Source organism: Megalops cyprinoides, chromosome 21, assembly GCF_013368585.1.
Source record: "Megalops cyprinoides isolate fMegCyp1 chromosome 21, fMegCyp1.pri, whole genome shotgun sequence".
Lineage (NCBI taxonomy): Eukaryota > Metazoa > Chordata > Actinopteri > Elopiformes > Megalopidae > Megalops > Megalops cyprinoides.
In genome coordinates this window covers 24,361,674-24,376,287 of record NC_050603.1, presented here as the reverse complement: position 1 = coordinate 24,376,287, position 14,614 = coordinate 24,361,674, and the positions used below count along the sequence as shown (strand labels likewise).

The following is a 14,614-nucleotide window of genomic DNA, read 5'->3' as shown; positions in this document are numbered from 1 at the left end:
ATCCAGTTGAACAAATACACTCAATCACTACCAAGGTTTAGCATCGAGGAATATGACTGGAACACTAATAAAGGCCAAAAAAATAACTAGATCAAACACAAAGTACAAAGCAAAATGCATATCGTTTGAAGTTTAAGGATTCAAGGTTACACACAATTGGTTCTGTGTCCTTCAATATGGAAACGAAAGTTCAACCACTTTGACAGCACTCTCAGCTGAGGGTTTAAGCTTTTTCTAAAGAGGTCTCCACAGCTCTCTTACTAAAGCTACCAGCAGGGAGTCCTAGTCCTAAACTACATATAAATCACAACACATTCAACAATGTGAGCATCATTTGACATGATATTTTCACACATGTAATCACTCCCAAAACATAACAGTGATAAATCCTTATGAAAGCTGCAAAGGCAAAGCCATTTTAATGCTTGTTTGCAATCAATATAAACTCATTGCAGGAAGAATAAATCTTACATCAGACCCATAAAAATCTGATTTCTCACAAAGATGGCTCTCAGACACATACATCCCAAAACAAATAAAAACCTGTAAACAACGCTCAGACTTTTGACAAAGAGCGAGTGGGTCTCCATAGCGACAGTGCTAGAGGACTGAGGCCCAGGCCAAGATTACACCAACCAAGAGCCCTTGAACAAACAAACATTACAGTGTGACCATCTCTTGCATAACATGCAAGGTCAACTGTCAGGAATTTTTCAGGGCATTTTCCAAAACCTGTGTGACCCATTCTGTCCTCAAGGGAGCCCTTTAAAAACTGTGATTTAAAGACGGCAAAGTTTCTCCCCCTCCCAGGAAAAATTTCACCTCCACAGGACAGGAATACGGTACAAGGTTCACGATTACAGTGTTGTAGCGATATCTTGTTCGCACATGTGCTCAGTACATAATTTAAACCAAGACGTATAGGAGCATCCACCCCTGGGAGTCACAGTTCTGCACCGGCTGCTTAACGCTGGGCCCAAGTATGCATAGCCGTGGGATGGACGACACCGAGCCCTCTTAACCTTACACCTCTTCCCCAGTCACTGGTTGTACACCAACTTCCCCTCTGCTCAGGCAACCTTGACTCAGAGGAATAGCATGCTTTGTACAAAACTCTAAGCAGCTTCTATTGCCATGCTTTGGGAGTGCCTTTTCTGTCCCTGGGAAAGGAATTTTAGTCCAATATGGTGGAGTCTTAATGTGTACCAAGGGGACAAATACTGTAGCAAGTAGTATAGTATTATGTAATATATAGAATTATACTATTATATAGTACAATACTATTATGATATAATTATATATTTAATTATGTTATATAGTATAACATAATAATATAATTATTTTTAATTTAATTATATAAACCTTTACAAAAATACAGAAAGGAAAAAATCCTTTCACTCTGTTGAATAGTGAATTCAACACTGAATTAGGCATGACTAAAAATGAACATCATAAATAAATAATTCGTGAAAAATGAATGCATACTACTTATTAAATTACAGTAATACAATACGCACAATACCGTTGGCTTTAAGTAACTTAAGTGATACTATACACTGATGATAAGTAAGCAAAATTGCACAAACTGCACATCACATCCTGGCTAGAGTGACGCTAATTAGGAGGGGAAAGGTCACAGATCAGGTTATTGTACACAACACTCTGGGCAATATCTAAACTCTGCAGGGACCGATCAGAGGGCCTAAACACACTGTTCATCACAGGGGCTGACGTCGATTCATTGGTTATTTCAGCAAGTAACTCACTGAAGTCCCTTGATCAATAAGCATTTGTTTCAACTTGTAAGAGATGATGGCTTCTTCTCTCTCAGCCCCCCTGAAAGACGCCTTGGCCAGCAAAACGAAAGTTACGCCAGTGATAATCACGCTCCATTTGACTATGACTGCCTCTGCAGCACAGGAAATATAACTTTTCCCAAACAAAGGTTCTGTGTAGATCATTTTGTTCTCTGTATCATTGACATGGTTTACGGTTAATTTACATGAAGAGAAATGGTACTATTCCATTCCAAGACATGTGCATCAATGCATATGAAATACTGACAAACTGCACTAAGAGGCCTGTTTGGAGTCATTTACATTCTGTAAGGGAAAAACACACTCAGATGAGATCAGTTGTACTGGGCGTAGCAGCAAATTGTCTCAACACGGAAGACCAACCCCGCCAACATCCGGAGGTCATTTCCTGATCCTTCCTAATACATGGATATTGACAAAGCAAGCAGGCAACTAAATCTCCATTGTGACGAGAAGCCGTAATCAATACACTCCTTTTCCGTTTCAGGTTTGCTTCGCATCCAGACAGCCTTCCACCTACTCAATTATTCATGCTCCCCCGATATGCAGAGGGGGTTATATGTGAGCAGGACGTTAAGAGACTGGCTCCAGGTACTAACCGCTCGTAGGCACTGCGACCTCTGCGCAACCCCTGCCACTCACCCGCACGTCGGTGGCGTCTCCGTGCCGGATGTTGCTGGCCCAGGTGCTGGGCTCGCTGTTGCTTTCGAAGTAGTGGAAGACCTTGAGCACGCGGTCGAGCGCGCCTGGCGAGCGCTCCGTTCCCATGCTGAGGCGGGACTTGGCTCCGGAGCCCAGCGCGTGGTTCAGGTTGGGGTCCAGGTACGCTGCTGCCATGCCTCTACTCGGGGCTAGGTGTCTGTCATATTCTGTCGGGGGAGGGAGAGAAGGAAGAACAAGGTAAATACATCTATACATACAGTAAGATGAGCACCTATATACTGCTAAATAAAATGAGTATGTATATACTTCCAAACAAAGTAAGAACTTATATACCGCCAAAAAAGGTAAGTACCTACATACTGCCAAACAAGGTGGGTACATAGGCTACATAATTCCAAACAAGATGAGTATGTACATACTGCCTGCTCTTTAACAAGACAGGGAATTAACATTCATATTTTATCATCTGGCAGACTCTCTTATCCAGAGTGACTTCCAAAGGGAAGCAGAGGTGGAACAGCCAGGGGTGCTGGGTAAAGTACCCCAACCGGCCAGTCATCCTGCTATCCTCACTGCCATCCTTGCTACAGTGAGAACAGAGAGCTCATTTCTGTTCGAGTTGGCTGTGGCTGAAAATGACGATCACATTTTTCAAACCCACCCATGTTCTGCTCAGTGTACCGCTGGCATGGTTCATAGTAAAAAAAAGGTGCCTCAATCTTTACACCCCAGGCACAGTATTGATGACTTCCCTTCATACATATTCATTCAATGATATGCTATGCTGTAGGGACAAACATAGGAGCCATTTTGCAGCCTCTCACCATCTCACTGCTAGGTGAGAAAAACAGAGGAGGTGCCATTTACACCAGCTATAAATACCACCTTCCACAAAATATACTGGAGAACCAACTGAGGCTTATATTTCCTGCAATTAAATGCAAAGAAGTAGTTTGTGATAGACTAGAGCAATTTGCGGCTTTAATATGAATAACATATCCCTGACAGGGTCAAACAGCTTGGGATATTGGTTTGATTATAATGGGATCTGAATGCAGAGAAAGTCACCTTAATAGCCTAGCAGGATTTCTCAATTTCACTTGGTAAATGCATTACATTAACATGCAAATGTGTTACAGGGAGGGTTGTATTATCTAGCCGATACTTTCTCACAGCCTCACCAACATGGTATTTTTTCAGTGATTTTGGTGTGCAAAACTCAGTTCCTTTCAGTCTAAATTCTCTTGTTTTCACATAGTGTTTATTGGCATTAATTTGCACCAAATCTCCCCAATAACCTATTTGTTTGGTTCTTATTGCAGATGCTGGGTGCCAGTTTTCAGGCCCAAGATTGGTGGATATCCACTGCATTTTCATTTTAATATTTTAACATGTGTACCATGTTCTTGTTGTATTCAAATACACTGTTTTATGCTGCATACCCTTATAGATAGCGTATTTGCGGCAATTTGTCATATAACACTTGGATATATCTCGTGTCTGGGAAAGACTGCAAACTACATCAGTAAAAAATGCTAAAAATCCAACAGAAAAAAACAAGCACTTTGCAAAAGCCTCTTAAACAACACAAGCACACAAACACAACACTAAAACAAAGCTAAAGACCCACAGTAGTGGAAAAACCTCTAGGAAGAGCATCCGTGTTACATACTTGGCTATTAGACAATGGTTCAACAGTTGGCAAATACTCAAAAGCAGATTTACACTTACATCATCAGAGAGAAAAATACAGGGATGCCTAAAGGAATGCTTAAAAACAGGACCATCTGGGGCTCCATTTGAAAACTCTTGATCCAGGCTGAGAGACAGATTTAGGGTCAAAGTTATGCCTGCATGTGATTTCATTAATCCCTGATCTCCAACAAGCAAGGTGAAAAGCAAACAGAAGGCCATGATATTATTATAACCCTAACCCTTCATTCATTCCTTTTGTCATTTATCTGCACATTAAGGCTGCATTGATCACATGGTGAAGACTACAGCATTAATGTAATTACTGCTATTGCAAATGTCTTTGTTCTCAAATGCAACAGAACTCATTCCCTCATACTGAGTGACAGAACAGACTGTTTGTGTGTAAATGGTTCTTCACAATATGACAGGACAAATTCCCACACCCACAGCATCTGATTAGGCAGTTCTGCTGAAAATTTACAGAACTGCATCAAAGACCACAAGTCCTCCAGCTTCCTGAAGTCTTCTAAACCCCATAATCACAGATGGATGAGCTACTGGTTTTGATCTGTGTTTTCTGCTCAAGTGTGCAGCTCTATTATTATGTCATCTGCATGAATTCATGAAATCACAGTTTTATTGCATAATTCTCAATGTTTCTTTTAATCAAGCCACTCTGAAAGTGTTGATTTTATTTGTAAAATAAACCTTTTCAGGAGATCAGTTTTGTGTTCATTACAGGTGTATGTATTAAAGCTCCTGTGGAAACAGAAACAACACTTTGCATTCTGGGAGAGCATAGAAAGATTGCTGTATGCTGGGCACAGACATTTGTGAGAAGAATAAAAAAAAGAGAAAGCAAAAAAGGCAAAAATAAAATAGACTGCAATTTAGTGTGAGCCAGCACAACAGGTTTTATGTGTGTGGTAGGAAAACCTAAAAATAAATACATCGTTTAATAAATGAGAGGCAGTGTGAGTGTGAGTGCACGGATATCAAAAGACACAGAGGTTTCCTGGACTGGATCTGCACTGCATGGGTTCAACATCTGAGGTAGAGACAGAATCAGATCTCTCCGGAACATTTCAGCATCTGAGCTGGAGACTAAACCAGAGTTCTGCAGAATGTGTCAGCTTCTGGGCTGGAGACAGAATCAGAGCTCTGGATAAGTTCAGCCACAGAAGATGAGGACTGCAGTGGAGCTGTACAGAGGGTTTCTGGGGGAGAAGGAGCCTGAGCCACATGGAGAGTACAGATGGGACCCATCTCCTCTGGAAAGGCAAAGTGGCGAGCACTGGAAAGGCAGTGACGAGTGTACGTGCACAACTCTTTATCATGGCATCAGCTTGGGCCATCCGGCAGCTCCAGGGGCTCTCAGATGTTATGCCAGTGTGAAAACAACAGGCTACACCCCTCCCTCTGGGGCTCGGCCACAAACACAAGAGCAACCTCAGGAAAATCCATCCAGAGGCACTGCTCAGACCCCCCCCCCCCAAGTATCCTCCTGTTAATAAGGATCTAAAACTGTTAATAAGAAGTCCGATGTTTACCTGCATTACTGAATACTCTCCTGTGGTGAAACATGGATATATGAGTTCATACTATAATTGACCTTGACCACAGATTATGGGCAATTAACAATGTATATTGCTGACTTTTTTACACACAGAGGTTGTAACATTAGCATTTAAGAACCATTTAATGACATAATGTGAAAGTTACAAAGCATTTGTACATCTTGCATAGTATTTCTGAAACTAAATTAGCAACTGTACTGAAAAAGGCTTTCAGTGCAAGAATTTTCTTAGATCATCCAGATGTCACAATGTCAAAGAGGAATAAAACATACTTAAAGGAGGGAAGACCTTTGGCCTGAGTACAAAACAGCAGAGGCCAAGAGTTTGAAATGTTGTTCCATGTCTAATTAAAATGTAAAAATAGGTGTGACTGCAATAATGTTGGGCGGCGCTGCTATCTGACCAGAGAGAACGTTTTGTTGGCCTAAAATTGCATGTTGTCTCTCCAGATGGGTTTATATCAAAACGAGCCAGTCTCAGTGCAGCTTACATTTCACAGCTACTGACCCGTTAGCTCAGCAGACTGTGCAGCTCTCCCGAACCTCTGAGTATCTGCTGTGAGCTCAGACCACCTACCTCTAACCAGCAGCGTGACAGCACATCTGACCGCTCGACGCAGCGAGCCTCAAACACAGACCTCCCAGAGTTCTGTGCTGTACAGTACACGGTGAGCGCTATTGAAGCCTGCGGCGCTCCGAAACTTCAAAGGGAATTCTCTTATTCCCCCCTGTCATGGAAATGCCACTCAGACACGAAACATCAAAGCGGGAGTGTCTGTTAGCGCTAGCAGAACAACCCCAGACACACCCACAAAACTATCAGCCGGACAGGGAGGAGAGTTTCTGATCTGCACAACAAACAACACAAATCCTCTACATTTCAGCTCAAGCACAAATCAGAAGTAACAGGTCCTGCAATACTGATGGAGCTGTCAGGTTCAGCTTGGACAGGTTCCCAAGAACGTCATTTCCAGTGATGTCAGACATCCTCTGCACTACAAACCCAATAAGCAGTCTGCTCCTGCTGTATGTGTTACCACGCCAACACCCTTGGTCCTACCTTTGTGCAGAAAAGGCCAGCAGGTGCAGGGTGCTCTGGACTGGCGGGGTGACAGGCACCCGTAACCCTCGGAATACATGAGGCAGAGGCTGACAGCCTGGACGCGTTTCTATTCCTGCTGCTCCCTGAGGAAGCAGTGCCACTCTGAGATTTCACTTCTTAGCTTTCCCATCCACAGCGGTAAACCACAGACGCATAAACAGACACACACAGACACACAAACACACACATACATATACATACATACACATACACAGAGATACAAACACGAAGTGTACACTGACAAAAACACATCCACACGTGCGCAGACAAAGACGCACACAGGCAGATTAAAAGTGCACACACTCACAGACACACACAGACTCTGTCCTCCTTCCTCTACTCTCACATCACATTCTGGTTACCACAAAGCCCTCCAGCGCTTGGACCCCACCGTGAGTAATTTGGACTGTCTGCATTGCTGCTCTGCTGCCTCTGAGTCTGCAGGTATGTGGGAGAGGCGATGGAGACCCTCACACCAAGGCCCTGCTGAGTGCACCCTGCCAGGCCCCGCCCCCTGGCCTGCCCATTGGCTGTCCGCCGCAGTAAACAAGTGCTGCATGTTTCAGTGGGCTGGCCTCCAGCCATACCTGCTGCCCTTCTGGATGTTAACCCTTACATTGCAGCAACAAAGCAAACATTTACACAACTCCAATCAGCTCCTTCCCCCCAAACCAAGGGTAAATCTTCCCCAGCTCCCCTATCCCATGAGCCTCAGAGTGACAATTAAAGATTACTATGCCAATGAATTGCAAACCACTTGTTTCTTATGGCTATAAAACAGAGTAAAAGCCAAATTCAGTGGTCTCTAACTTGGTTTGTTTTATAAATGTATATAAATATCAGGTTTGCCATCTTCAGCTGCATGCTCAAATCTGAAATCTGGAAGAAGGAAAAGGGCAAACACATTCATCACAAGGCTGCAGATTAGTAGCCCAAATGAGTTAGGTTGAGTCATAAGATACAATGCTTGATTTGGTTATATTTTTTAAAAATATTTCATTTAACATAGTCTGTGAAATGAAAAGTTACAGGTAGTGAGGGTGATGATGAAAAGTATTAATAAACACTAGTTCCTGTAGGGTAGGCTTAATCAACAAATACTGAAATATGACCGAAATATCCACCCAAAAGATGATACTACAATACTTCATGTGCCCACCCTGTTCCTTTGCCTAGAGCACATATTAAAGCCTCTGTTAATATTAATGCTAATATTAACAGACTCATATTACAGCTACTTCTAACATATTAATGCTACTTATAAATATGATCTTTGGTTATCCTGAAATATACCCATACAGAATCCCACTGTAGTTATATTAGGAAAAACATTTGAAATGACAATTTGAAAAGGTGCAAAGTCAACAAAACAATTCCAGACTAAAACAAATGATGGCTATTTTAACACAGAGCAGCACAGTATGAGTGTTTTAAAGCAGGAAAGGGAACAATACTCACAGCCCAGATCACTGATCCAGGCGTCTAAAATAAGACTCGTGTAAGCCAAATATTAGGAAATATTAGGAAACTATGAAGGCGCGTCAACAGGGAGCAAGTGGAGAGCGGCCGGCGGCTGCAGGGAGTCCAGACTACAGCGGCTTTCATCTCTGCCACCCTCCGGATACAGCTATGTTTGATCATCAGGAAAAACAGGACATGATTAATGGCAAATGCTGTTTTTCTGCCAAACCGCCATCTTTATAACGGCGTAACCAGTTCCTGTCCGACTCCTACTGGTAAGGCAGCAGTTATTATTAGCGATAGTGTCTTTCAAGGACATCATCTGTCTAAAGGCTGTTTTTGTCCCATCACTGAACCTGTATAACTATGCTAAAGGAACTGCTTCCTGCCCCCCCAAACCCCCCCCCCCTCTTTCCAGGGTCTGCGGTGAGTCCTTCCTTTGTGGCTTTAGGACAGAATAACCCTGACACAGTGATTCACCTGGAGCCTGCTGGCTATCCCTCCTAGTGCCTTCAGACTGCCACTGACAATAATGAGTGAAACTCCAGCACTCTGTGGCCATCGCTGCACGCCCATGCACGTGCGTGTGTGTGTGTGTGTGTGTGTGTGTGTGTGTGTGTGTGTGTGTGAGCATGCGCACACTCCAGGATGCCAGTCGCGGTGCCGCAGCATGCTGGGCAAGCATGTGTCTGGGACGGCCGGAGGCTAACGACCTCAGCTGGGTGAGGGAGTGTCATGTGGGCAGGATGACCCCGCACAAGGCCATCTGATGGAGTGCAGGCAGCACAAACGACCGCACTGGCTGCCAGTCACCTGCCATGATGTCATACCCAGCAGGAGCAGGGCAAGGGGGTGAGATACGTGCTCTCTCCACCCTGAAGCAAGCACAGCATAGGCACATGGAACCCTATTCCCACATTCAAAATACATGATCCTTTGGGTCCAGACAAAGTCTAGATGCTATGACAATGAGAGATACTGAAAGTACTAGCTGCTATCACTGTTATCCATTAATTGTGTATTGGAGTTCACAGAAGGCTTGTTCTTGTGCCAGAAGAGGAACTGCAGAATTACCATGCCAAGGGGGAACTTTAGGAACTGGTCCTCTTTGGTCGCTTGCGGAAAAAGTTGCCTACGATTTGACTACTCCCTCACCCTCTGGCCAGGGAGGGAGGTATCCCTGGGAGGGCAGCTGGGTCATGGGAGACAAAGGGTTAATTGTCCAACCCTGTCCGCCCCGGGGATCAGCTGACGCTGCCGTGACAATGGAGGCGCTGATGCGTTGGGCTGCCTGGCGTTCCTGCTCCAGCTCAAAGCACGCTGACACAGGCCTCTATGGGGCAGCTCTCATTCGCTGCCCTCACTGCCACGGTAACAAAGCCGCTGGGCCTGGACCACGGACAGGAGGAGGAGGGGGGCCTTCACTCTATAGAAACCCTGCATGCTTTGCCATTGGCCTGGCCGTCTCCAGGGGCAACTAGAATAGCTCACCCTTATACAGCTGGATAAGGACTAAGGCAATTCATGAGTCTGTTCAATGCTCAAGGGTAGAGGGATCGTTTCCCCACTTGGGATTCGAACGTTACACCTTCTGGTAATGAGTCCCAACAGTTACGCCACTCCTGCTGTGTGGATGCTAAAAACTCCAGAGCAGAATGAGTTGAGCTTGAGGGGTGGGGGGGCTGGGGGGGAGTGGGACTGTTACCGTGGTAATGTGAGAGAATGGCGCAGTGTTGTACTGCAGCGTGGGGCCTGAGGCGCGGTCCCCAGCCGGAAAGAGCTGATCTCACTTTACGTGGCGTTGCCCCGATTGGCTGGCAGACGAGTCCGCAACGCTCAGAATCACGCCTCGCCTCACTGGTCCTGGGTTTATCTGCCACATGTTCACGGGATGGTGAGATTAGCGGTCCCGCAGCCACTGGACAACGTTCCCTCAGAACGTCCAGTTTCACCTGCTATAAAGCGAGACGATTCCAGGTGGCCCTTAAACACCTACCAGTGGTCCCTGTTGCGCCCGTCTCCGAATCAGAATGACGGAGGACAGCTACGCACTCGGGAGAGCTCAAATGCCAAGAACTATCTGTCTAAGCCGGTGTCAGCTCTACAACACAAAGGCACATCCTCCCTTGACAGTATATTTCAGCACTGAAAGACGCTGTCAATCAAGGCAGGCTCCGCAGGGGCAGAGCTGGGAAAACAACACAGCGCTTTGCTCTCTTCCTTTCAGAAAAGGACATCTTTGAAAATGGCTGAAATGGAAGTGAACGTGCACAGCTGACTATCCCTGTGATGAAATGCTGTTATTTTCCTTGTGCAGGTTGTGATTATGTAAACCGCGGTGACTAACACTGCTACTGCACACAGCCCTGGACTCCACACAGGGGAGAGTGAGCGCAGGGGCCTCCCACCCGGAGCTGCAGAGCAAGGCTAAAGCAGAGCTCAGCACAGCACCAAACAAACATTACTGTTGATCAGCATGCCTTCCTGCTGGACTGTGGTCAACACGCACACACACATTCATACACACACACACACATACCCTCACACAAGCACACACACGTGCACAGACACACACGCACACGCACAGAGGGAGTCGGATTCCTCCTCAGTATCTGCACAGTGGAAGCCCTTTTAAGCAGATTTATGCATTAGGCCCTGCAGTGTAGCTTAGCATTTTCAGGAAGGTCCAACTGGTGCTCTGCTAATACACAATGGCATGCGCTCTCCACAGCCTTCTGGTGACACACCCTCCACCCACTCCCCACAGCCTTCTCCAGTCTAAGAGTCCTCACTAATCCTAGAAAAAACCTGACAAGCCTCCACACTACAATACAACAGGAACATGATGTAACACATCTTTGAACAACGCACAAGCGTTTACACTGCACAAGCTATCAGAATGATAAACGCACCAAGGGGGAAGGGCAGCGTATTGCACAGTGCTTCTCCATACGTCTGCACTGAGGCAAGCGAGAATGCCCAGGTCCTAACGTGCTCACTGGGCAGTGCAGAAAATTCTGTCCTCCCCGCACTGTGTGAAAGATATTGCCTTTCCTGCTGAGGAGGAGAAGTAACCTGCCATGGGACAAAGCACACTCAGAGAGAGCTCAGACAGACACTCTTCGCCATTACAAGTAAAGTGACTTTATAAAGAGCAGTCAGAATGAGTTGATGTAAAGAGAAATGGTTAGTTAATATCCCACTGACTGCACTCTACCCTCACAAAACCTGGAAAATCCACAGAAAGCACAGCACCATGTCCATGGGCAAACAGCAACGAGATACTATCACATGCCACACACTGGTGTCCCACATGCTAGTGTGACTGAGTGCACTGCTGAACGCTTATGTGAAATGACATAACCTACAAAAGACTTTTCTGTCTAGTGTCTGAAGGTCCTTTACCACAGACCAGGCAGTCTGGAGGATCTGCTGGAGATCTTTAGGAGATGTGAAGGGAGACCCACAGGAGACCTGCAGGAGATCTACCAAAGTTATGAAGGAGCTCTGAGAGGAGAGCTGCGCAGGATCTACTGGAGATATGCCTGTATATCTGCAGTAGTGAGGGTCATGCGACTCTATGGGCAAAATGAAGGAGAGACCCTGCCCCTCTCTGCAGATCCCTCACCCCTATGCCCATGTATCCGGGAAGGGGGGGGGGGGGGCTATTAGCCGGGAAGCCGATAGCTCTTTGCAGGTAATTACTGTGAAAAGGGACAGTTTCTGCAGACTCACAGCTGTAAGTCTATAGCCCCCTGTATGAAAGGGCGGGTGTCAGCGGGAGAAATGATCTGCAGCTCCGGGCATCAATGTTCCCTCTGCAAAGACTCTCGGGAAGTGAGAAATGATGCTGCACCCTCTCGGCACCGCTCCACTCTTCCTCTTGCACCCTGTTCAATGCCCTCAAAATGCTGTGCAGTTAATGCACACATCCACCCGGAGCGTCAAAGCCAAATTTACTCCGATGTGCCAAGTCCCATGTTAAGTCTGGTTGTCAGGTATGCTGCATGTTGTATATGGAAGCAAACCAACTTACATTTGTGAAAAAACTACACAAGTACATTGAGTTCCAGACAGCACATGCAGGTGCCCTTCAGATGCCTTTGAAATCAATGCCTAACAGAAAATATTGAAGTGTCCTGTGCTGCTGTGCTGGTTTGAGACAAGAGCTTAATAACCAGGTTTCGGACTCTGTTGAGATTCATTTGGACCATTCTGTTATGTACTTAATCTAACCTACATCACAGAACAACCATCTGTATAAACAAATCATTCATTAAAACATAAGATATGTAATTCTGTTAAGCAGATGAATTATAACAATGGTGATGATAATAAAATCCAAGCAGGAGGGGAGAGTGACACTATGGATCCGAGTCGATTCAGACGCTTTGACACAAGGCAGGAACCCCCCTGCAGGGCTATTCCTAGTACAGTCCCCCCAAGTGTGAGCCGAGCATTGGGACAAGCCGTTCCCCACACCCACAGCTCGCCCAGCTCCCTGGTGCGCACGGGCGCGAGAGAGGATGTTATGAAGCAACAGAGGAATGCGTCCGTGCCAGCCAAACACATGTACAGAGATTACAGAGCCAAGCCCCAGTGGCAGCAGGGAGCACTAAGTACCAACTCCCAACATCTCCCAACGGTGTCTGCTCCTAACGGCCACAGTGTGGGGGAGGTCTTTAACCCTCACCTTATACCGTAAAACACCTCTAACCAAACAAATCCTTAATGTTGCCTTGAGTACTGAGGGAAACAGAAATGCAGAAATGTTTGGAAGATTAAAACACAGAGCCAGAGATCTTCACAGCCAAATACCACACAATTAGTCAGTCAAACAAGGTATAAAATAAGGTATGCTGCTTCATATAATTTGTGACAAATGCTTGACCTATACCACAGGGACTGTTTTTCCGAGGAATTTGCTGTAAATCAGAGAAGCTGAGCAAATTCTGGTTGCTGATAAAGGAAGGGAGATTTCATCAGCTGCTAAAGGCAGGATGGGGACGTGTCTGTGGGAGAGAGCGGATGGCTCTCTCTCGTCCCTGCCTTCCTGTTCTGTCGGGAGGGAACTCCCTCGACACGTCCCACAGGCCCCTGACCACATCCTAATACAGCCTGCTGGACGTCGGAAAGCCAAAGCTCCCCCGCCACCTGTGCACATTCCCGAGTGGGTCCTGTGAAACGCTGCTTCGGTGGTGACAACACCCCCCCCCCTTTCCTGCACCCCCCTCATGTTCTGCTGCTGCTGCAGGATATCCGCCACCAAACTAATCACTGTGCAAGCAGGCTCATCAGTCCACCGCCAATGGGAATTCAAGCCTCCTGTAGTGAAACATTATTAAGGAGAGGCCCTGCCTTCCCCTGATAGACATGGCTAAGAAGCAAGGAATAACTGTTCCGTGCTACACAGGGACTATGGAGGTTATTTGTTAGGAGCTGCTCCCGTGGAAGGTGCTTGAGTCTGTGCTGCAGTCAGGAGGGGCAGCGCACTGCTTAGCCTTTAGCACAGGTCAGGGGATAAAGATGCAATCAGTCTGAGAGCATCGCACTGACTCCATGAGATCACTCTGATCTGCAGGTGCTAATGAGCTACACTGCTACACAGCTAGCATGGTAAAGCCTACAGTGACACATACTGTCCTGCATGCGTACCTGCTGTTTGGATATACTTGGGAGGGGCTGAAGAGGACAGAGAAGCAGAGGGAGAGGAGGAGGAGGAAGAGTAAGAGGAGGAAGGCGGGAGCGCGAGTACCTCGAGCCCAGCACATGGGGAATGGGCTGCAGCCTCCTCCTTCCATGCAGACGGCACCTGTGTTTCTCTCCCGGGCCCGACGGCCGGCAGGCTCCCAGCTCCCTCACGCAAACACATAGGGGCCAGGCTCCAGCCCCCCCCCCAAAAAAACCTGCACCCCCCCGGGTTCCTCTCAGCCCGCGACCCTCTGACCCGCACCCCACGGAGGTGGCTTGGGGGCAGGGGGGAGTACAGCAGATTAGGGGGGAAGGGGGGAGGGGGAGCTGGGAGACTCCTTTAAAGCAGTGCTTGAGAGCTTCCAATCACCCAGGCTACAGAGAACTACACCAGCTGGGGGGTCAGGGCACGCTGATAAATGTCAAAAGAAGAAAGGGACGAGAGAATTGCTTTTTAAAAGTTTCTCATCTGAATCCCCCCGCTCCGATGGGTTTTTTAAGAGAGGACAGCCACGCAGCGAAGCCGCAGCTCTGAGCATTCCCTACTATGATAATCCGCCTCAGCACTCAGAAGCCAGGACCTGCAGGACGCGACGAGGAGGGGGAAAA

The 14,614-nt window shown here is 46.6% G+C and overlaps 1 protein-coding gene across 7 annotated transcripts in view; it reads right to left on the bottom strand.

The window, feature by feature from the left end:
* Positions 1-14,140, bottom strand: part of ptk2aa (protein tyrosine kinase 2aa) — an 89,756-nt gene extending 75,616 nt beyond the window's left edge. For 4 of the 7 annotated variants that reach the window (XM_036515641.1, XM_036515642.1, XM_036515640.1 and 1 more), the window contains exons 1-3: positions 7,161-7,208; positions 6,812-6,936; positions 2,460-2,686 (exon numbers count right to left, since the gene is read on the bottom strand). In XM_036515641.1, the coding sequence (XP_036371534.1) occupies positions 2,460-2,686; positions 6,812-6,890 (306 nt within the window). In that variant the 5' untranslated portion in view covers positions 6,891-6,936; positions 7,161-7,208. Of the gene's footprint in view, positions 1-2,459; positions 2,687-6,811; positions 6,937-7,160; positions 7,210-14,069 lie in introns of those variants that run through there. The other 3 variants (XM_036515639.1, XM_036515644.1, XM_036515638.1) reach the window with 3 other exon arrangements.
* Between the last annotated feature and the right edge of the window lie 474 nt (positions 14,141-14,614).